The sequence below is a fragment of the Oncorhynchus mykiss genome, chromosome 27, assembly GCF_013265735.2.
Source record: "Oncorhynchus mykiss isolate Arlee chromosome 27, USDA_OmykA_1.1, whole genome shotgun sequence".
Taxonomy (NCBI): domain Eukaryota; kingdom Metazoa; phylum Chordata; class Actinopteri; order Salmoniformes; family Salmonidae; genus Oncorhynchus; species Oncorhynchus mykiss.
Window position 1 is genome coordinate 32,965,347 of NC_048591.1, and position 7,523 is coordinate 32,972,869.

The 7,523-nt window shown below is 43.6% G+C and overlaps 1 protein-coding gene across 4 annotated transcripts; it reads right to left on the minus strand.

Annotated features, from left to right (window-relative positions):
* Positions 1–2,646: 2,646 nt before the first annotated feature.
* Positions 2,647–7,308, minus strand: LOC110507987 (heterogeneous nuclear ribonucleoprotein R). 4 transcript variants are annotated; one of them, XM_036965190.1, is made up of 11 exons: positions 7,064–7,308; positions 6,029–6,195; positions 5,787–5,905; positions 5,531–5,638; positions 5,300–5,413; positions 4,939–5,115; positions 4,530–4,665; positions 4,219–4,424; positions 3,905–4,054; positions 3,715–3,824; positions 2,647–3,617 (listed from the first exon to the last, which is right to left on the minus strand). In XM_036965190.1, the coding sequence occupies exons 2-11, from the start codon at positions 6,189–6,191 to the stop codon at positions 3,035–3,037; spliced, it is 1,866 nt and encodes a 621-aa protein (XP_036821085.1). In that variant the 5' UTR covers positions 6,192–6,195; positions 7,064–7,308; the 3' UTR covers positions 2,647–3,034. The 4 variants fall into 4 exon arrangements, with proteins under 4 accessions (XP_036821085.1, XP_036821084.1, XP_036821083.1 ...); XM_036965189.1 differs by having other exon boundaries at positions 3,905–4,057; positions 7,064–7,293; XM_036965188.1 differs by having other exon boundaries at positions 2,647–3,620; positions 7,064–7,289.
* Positions 7,309–7,523: the final 215 nt, after the last annotated feature.

A 7,523-nucleotide genomic window follows, 5' to 3' on the forward strand; every position in this document is an offset into this window, starting at 1 on the left:
TCAACATCGTTTTAGAGAATTTGGTAGTACATCTAACCGGCCTCACAACCACAGACAACATATAACCCCGCCAACCCAGGACCTCCACATCTGGCTTCTTCACCTGCAGGACCGTCTGGGGGGGGTGCTCAGGAGTATTTCTGTCTGTAAGAAAGCCCTTTTGTGGGGGGGGGGGGGGGGGGGGAATCATCTTGATTGGCTGGGCCTGGTTTCCCAGTGGGTGGACCTACAGTTGAAGTCAGAAGTTTACATACAGCTTAGCCAAATACATTTAGACTTAGTTTTTTGCAATTCCTGACATTTAATCCTAGTAAAAATTCCCTGTTTTAGTTAGGATCACCATTTTATTTTAAGAATGCTTTTTTTATGGCGGTTTTGGAGCAGTGGCTTTTTCCTTGCTGAGCAGCTTTTCAGGTTATGTCGATATAGGACTAATTTTAATGTGGATATAGATACTTTTGTACCTGTTTCCTCCAACCTCTTCACAAGGTCCTTTGCTGTTGTTCTGGGATTGATTTGCAATTTTCGCACCAAAGTTAATCTCTAGGAGACAGAACGTATCTCCTTCCTGAGCGGTATGACAGCTGCGTGGTCCCATGGTGTTTATACTTGCGTACTATTGTTTGTACAGATGAACGTGGTTTGGAACCAGACTTGTGGAGGTCTACAATTTTATTTGTTGAGGTCTTGGCTGATTTCTTTTGATTTTCCCATGATGTCAAACAGAGGCACTGAGTTTGAATGTAGGCCTTGAAATATATCCACAGGTACACCTCCAATTGACTCAAATTATGTCAATTAGTCTACCAGAAGCTTCTAAAGCTATGACATCATTTTCTGGGAATTTTCAAGCTGTTTAAAGGCAGTCAACTTATTGTATGTAAACTTCTGACCCACTGAATTATAAGCGAAATAGTCTGTAAACAATTGTTGGAAAAATGACTTGTGTCATGCACAAAGTAGATGTCCTAACCGACTTGCCAAAACTATACTATGTTAATTAACAAGACATTTGTGGGGTGGTTGAAAAACTAGTTTTAATGACTCCAACCTAAGTGTATGTAAACTTTCGACTTCAACTGTATGCCCTGCCAGGCCCACCTATGGCTGCGCCCCTACCCAGTCATCTGAAGTCCATAGATAAGGCCCTAATTAATTTATTTCAATTGACTGATTCCTTCTATGAACTGTAACTCAGTCAAATCTTTGAAATTGTTGCATGTTGCGTTTATATTTTTGTTCAGTGTACAATGCCACTTAAAATTGGAGGGCACGTCTAGGCTGTGTCCATATTGTGAAGGAAGTCCTTTACATTGATGTCAAATGGATTGATTTTGCATAGGACCTTCAGTGTGTGAAAAGATAGCCTTTTTACAACGTCACTTAAAAGGACTATGTATGGCCAGGTACTAAAGAGGAAGGTAGCCATACTGTGTCTTTAGTGTGAGGGGATGTCTAAGTAATTCATGTCACTGAGGTTTAATTTATTTGGATAGGACCTTCATCATTGACAGGGGTCCCCTGAATGAAGGAATAGACTGACACTAGCCACACTGAATTGGTTTTACAGAAATGTAATGCCTAGTGTCCTAACATGATTAAAACGTACACTTGTTTATATTAATTTTTACGAAATAGACAGTTGACTTTGTGGATGTGGTAACCGTTTATCCGCAAACATGCTTCAATTCCTCACACCAGTTCTTACACTGCCGTCGCCCAAACCTGATTCGTCCCACTTAAATCAATGACGAAAACCCAAAACCAGGAACTACTGCTGCTCGTAATCACATCATTTTATATGAGCCTTGACAGATTCTCACCATTTCATCTGTCCACAAGAGATTAGTCTAGAAGTTGGCCTACACTTTGTAAACCGGGCCCCTTTACGGGATCTATTTTGTTATCTTCTTGACCAGAAATATGCAGTGGAGCTTGATCACTGGTGATTTTTGCTGACGTCTCAAATCTTTATCCTAATAGTTGACGAGAAAACATTGAATGGCATATGCAAGGCAAGCAAATTGCTCTGTAATTAGCATAATAAATCAAATAAACAAAATGACCATTAAAATCCATTAGTTTAAACTAGACTTTTGTTTGCATGGGCCGCGTCTCAATCCACCGCATCGGCAGTGGAAGGTGGCGCAGAGCTACAGCAGTGTTTGTCAGACCAGGAGACATCTTTGGAAATCGGTCTTCTCACAAAATAATCTGTAGATTCAGCACGGTTTGGGCTAGACACTACTAGTTATAGCTCACCCTTTTGTAAGGAACAAAGTTCAGGGTGAGTTTGTCTCACTCAAGCGCTGTCGCTCTCACCTCACCACCTGTGTAAATTGGAATAGAAGGACAAAACAAACAAAATGGTGATGTCATTGAACCAAAGGTGTTTGCTCTTAGCATTTCTCTATGGAAAGAGTGCAAAAAGACTCCTCTCAAAAAGTCAACGAGTTCCTGGAAAAGAAAAAGGGTTGAAATAGAATATTCAGTCATTCATATATTGTTTGTGCGCTCTGCCATGGAGTCTTTTGGTATTCTACCATTTCATTTGGTCTCTTGATTTATTCCTTGAGCAAAAAGTAGAGAAAATAGTGTTCCAAATGTGATATTTTAGGTAAGGTGAGGAATAGACTGGCAATTGAATGATGCTCAACTGAGTTTAATTGAAAAGTATGTATAAATACAAAAGAGAACAAACTGCTATGGCTTCCCAAAGAAAACAAAGGTATAATAATATACATTTTAAAAAACAATTTATCTACCTCCAGAAAAACGCTAGACCTACACTTTTAGGTATAAGTGATGTGTTAAAACATCTGTCCCATGTAACTACAAGTAATTATTCAGCAAAATGGTTACATTCACATTTCAAAATGCAATTCCAGACAATTCATATTTTTTTTGTAAGGGATGAAGATTAAAAAGACATTCAAAAATTGCTAAACTTTTTTTTGTTGTCAAATACCTTTTTCATGTGTCTACTTCCACCAATGCCCATAATAACCCTGTGAAACTCCAGGGTGTCATTACCTTAACCATAGTTATCAGAATAGTCGGCGCCTTGCTGCTGGGTGATGAGCTGGGACCCCCAGTTCTGCTTGTTGGTCTGCCGGCGCTTTGAGTCAGGCTGGTTGAAGACGTCTGCCTTCCTCTTCCCGCCCACATTGCCCCCACGGTTCCCCCTGGCTCCTCGGGTACTGTGGGCCCTCTGTGGCTGAAAGAGTCCCCCACGGCCCCCTCTGCCACCCCTGGGCCCTCTGATGGGTGGCCCCCTCTGCACATAGCCCCCTCGGCCCTGTGTGGGTGGTGTTCCACGGGCCCTAGGAGGGGGCGGAACTCCCCTGCTGCCACGGCCCTTCTCGCTGTACACATCCTCGTAACCGTAGTAGGGGTCCTCGTAACCGTAGTAGGGATCCTCGTAACCGTAGTAGGGGTCCTCGTAACCGTAGTAGGGGTCCTCGTAACCCCTGCAGGGGTCATGATAGTCATAGCCGTAGTGGTCATCGTAGCTGTGGTAGTCTGGAGGGTAGGAGGCGTAGCCTCCGCGGTGACCACGGCCCCTGCCCCTATCTGGTGGAGGCATGCGTGGCGGTGGCTGGTTGTAATCGGCATTCCTGCTGAAAAACAGGAAAAACATAACTTTCAATGTAATCCCATGATGGGAGATCTACTAAATCAGATATAAGTCAATACCAGTCTCATTGGCCTCACCCTGGGTTTCTGGTGGTCTGGCGCTGAGTCTTCCGCGCCTTCTTCTTCTTTGCTATTCTTATTTCAATCGCCTCTCCCCCCAGCTCCTTTCCATTCATGTCTACCATTGCCTGAGAAAAACAGAAAACATTTATCAGATATCCGAAGAATGATAAAAAATATATACTTTTTTTTACTGAGGGTAACCCACCTTCACAGCGGCGTCCCTGTCCTCAAAGTGGACAAAGGCGTAGTCTTTGAGCTTATACACCCGCTCCAGTTTGCCAAAGGCAGAAAACGTCTTCACTAGTAGCTCCTCTGTGACTGAGGTGGCAAGCTTCCTGACAAACAAGACCTTCGCCTGCTGACTCACAGAGACAAAGTTGAACTCCGTTTAGAGAAGTATAAATAAAAGTCAGATGTGGAACACATGGGGGGGGGGGGGGGGTTGTTCATGTGTTGATGTAAAACAAACAAGATGGGGCGGAAGCGAGAAATGGACAGAGAAAGTGAGAGATGACTCACATTGGCCATGACATCCGTGTCGCGCTCAGTGACCGGGTTGGCCCACTCCACAGTGACTGGGTTCCCCCACACCATCACCTTGCCACTCATGAGGCAGCGGCGTGCCTGGGCTGCAGACTTGTGGTCCTCATACTCCAGGAAACAGAAGCCACGGTTCGTCTCCTTGTCATCCGGCTGGTGGTAGAGGATCACTTCCTGAAGCCCCTCTGGAGGAACAAGAACGAGAGTGACATAACTGATATCTGACCAATGATTACCCACAGACCATAAAACCAAGTAAACCAAATTGGGGTGTCTGCACTGTCACTGACCTGTGACTTTGCTGAAGTCATCCAATATGCTCTCTCTGGTCTTGTTCTTTGGGATTGAGCCGACAAATAGGCGGTTGTTCGCTACAGATACGCACACTCCAAGGTGTTTCCTAGACCGGATTTCATAGTTGTCACACTGAAAACAAGAATAGAGGAAAGATGGCTTTGTAGGGTTGATAAGGTAGCAGGAGGATGGCCGACGACCCCTCCAAAATTAAATATGCATCACATCTTGGGCCGGTTTCGATACACAGATTAAACTTGGCCCTAGACTAAAAAGCACATTCAATGAAGATACCCTATTGAAAGTGGTTTTCAAAACCAGGACATGGCTTAATCTGGGTCTGGGAAATCAGCCCTTTGGTTCTTAGAAGGTAAACTAAGACCATGTCTGACTGCAAGGACTTACAAGTTTCACCGCCTCAGCTGCTGCATCCTTGCTGCAGAAGTTGATGAAGGCGTAGCCCCGGTTCTGACCCGACAGGGGGTCCATCATTAACCTCAGATCCCAGATTGGGCCTGCCTTCTCAAACAGAGGCACCAGCTCATCTTCATACAGGTCTCTGGGGATCTTTCCCACAAACACCTAAAGGCAGAAAACCGCCTGAATGAGGGTTCCAGTGTGATCGTGGAAGAATGCTGTGGTATTGCTATAAACTTCTCAATTGACATTCATCTCTCTACTCTATATCAGTTAACAGCTTTGCCGCGATGACCATAAACCTTTCAAATAGTGTTACTTGAAAACCGAGCATCTCCAGCAGCTTTACCTCAGTTCCAATCCCAGGCTGTGCTCCTTTAAACACTTCCTCTGGTGGGGGCCCTCCGTATTTCCTCTGTCCGGTGGTGACGTCCAGGGTGTATCCTGTCCGCGCCAGCAGAGCCTGCAGAACACGCCGACAACAGCATAACCACAACAGAACTACACAACCTGAGCAGGTTCACACACACAGCAGGTTCTATTGACCCACTGAATGAATGTTCAAACAGCTGCATTTTACCTTGATCTTGGACTCAGCAGGACCCTTAGAGGATTCCTGAACTTTACTTCCTTGCTTTTCCCTCTGTCTGTATGTCTTCATAGCTGCACAAAGAAAAGCACTTTTGTTCTGGAAGGCAAACCACAGCAGAGTTGATTCATGTATTGGTGTTATGATCAGAGGAAAAATTATAAACCCCTCAATGTCAACTTCTTAGACTCATTTGAATGCAATTATCTAAACCGACTTCTCTTTCATTCCGGTCACACTAACTCACCTGGACATGGGTCAGGTCACTTTCTTTGAACTGCGACAGTACAGACAACGCTCCCACTTCATTGAACGCCCGCAGAGCATCGATGGCCCTCTCATCTAGGTCAGCGTATGCCAGCAACCCTGTTGGTATAAGACAGATTTGTACTATTACAATCGGGCCTTTATCCACTTCATGCATTCTTGAGCAACACCATGTTTCTTTGGAAAATAGATTACTCAGCCATTGTATGACGGATGCCGCACCAGTAGAGAATATTTTGTTGAGACTGTCAGCCACTTTCTGCGGCAATCCGGCATCAATTAGTGTCTGGTAGTTCTCTGTGTGCTCGCCTTCGGTGGTGACTTCTATAGGCTCCTTTTCCTCCATCACCGGAGCAGAACTACTGTTCACCTCGGCAGCAGCCATTCTCCTGAGAAAAAGGGGAAAAATAGATCAGATAAAACCACGATTTCAGTTTGACATTCTAATCTAAAACCCAAATATATTGTTTCAGCTGCTTTTTACAGATGGACACTAGCAACTTGTAGGGAACAAAAACGTTCCCTTTTCTAACATGTATATTTGCAAATGATGCCCTGCTGCAATAGTTACTCCCATTGAGCAAAAACCTCTAAAGGACTGTTAAAGGTTAGCATGATGCTAAAGACCCTACCGTTACGCTTGTTTACGCTGCTGCTCAGTGTAAAGAAGCGTAAAGGTAGAGTTGGTATCTTCTGGCAATCTATAACGTTTCTTTCCGATGGTAACGTTGGCTAAATATGTAACTGCATCAGAAAAGCTAACCCATTCATTTCAATGCAGACAACCATGAGGTCAAATATAAAATACATGGAGACAAGTGAATCCTACGTTTATATTGGTGGCAAGCTAGCTAGCGAACTAGTCAAGCCAACATTAAATCTGTGGTCAAGCAAACTAAAACGTTGTGAGTTGAAGCTAGCTTGGATGGCGGTGTGCATTTCTTAGTTAAGTCTCCGGATAAGCACCGTCCCGCCCCCCTAACGTTAGCTACCGAGTTAAAGCTGACTGGATTGTCACAATTTGTAACTTTTACATCCAGCTAAATAATCGCTTTAACGATAGAAATACAACATTTAAAATAAATAAAACCTAGTATCAAGGTTCATACGCGTAGTTAAGCAAATAGCTAGCTACCAGTGCTAACGTTAGCCAGCTAGTAACAGCCAAGGCCTTGTTAGCTTGCTGGACACCTTTACAGAAATCAAATAAACCACCGGCCAAATAAGGTGAACAATTAACAGTTAGCAAACACTTACCTATCTTTTCCAGGAAAATAACAATATCGTAAAATATATTTTGCAGGAATTAACCAAAATATTTATCCAATATGGAAAATAGTAATATGTTTCAGCAGAGCGGAAGTCGCGAAACGAGAGGAACTAAAGTATCATTTGCATTACTCCATTGATTTACTCTGCCGAAAATCTGTCCACGAAAGTAAGACTTCTTCTTCTTCTGTGACTTCTAAAATGACAGTTGGCAACCAAAAGCTGCATTACCGCCACAAACTGGACTGGAGTGTAAATCCATTACACTTTGTGAAATAAAATATGAAATTGGAAAGAAAATCCGGGCAATCCGGGAACTCGGGCGCATATTCGCGACCACAGTTGCAGCATACAACCTCAACTGGTATATGATATAATTTCCCTCTGCATACACTTGATACATGCCCACATCTTTTGCATTTATAACACTGGAGGGGATTATGCACAA

Bases quoted from the DNA above. Each gene is read 5' to 3' on its own strand.
- LOC110507987 (XM_036965187.1), bottom strand. From the start codon at position 6,191: ATGGCTGCTGCCGAGGTGAACAGTAGTTCTGCTCCGGTGATGGAGGAA. The intron at 5,906-6,028 runs GTGCGGCATCCG...TTATACCAACAG, and splicing joins CAACAAAATATTCTCTACTG to GGTTGCTGGCATACGCTGAC. The intron at 5,639-5,786 runs GTGAGTTAGTGT...TTTGCCTTCCAG, and splicing joins GTGACCTGACCCATGTCCAG to AACAAAAGTGCTTTTCTTTG.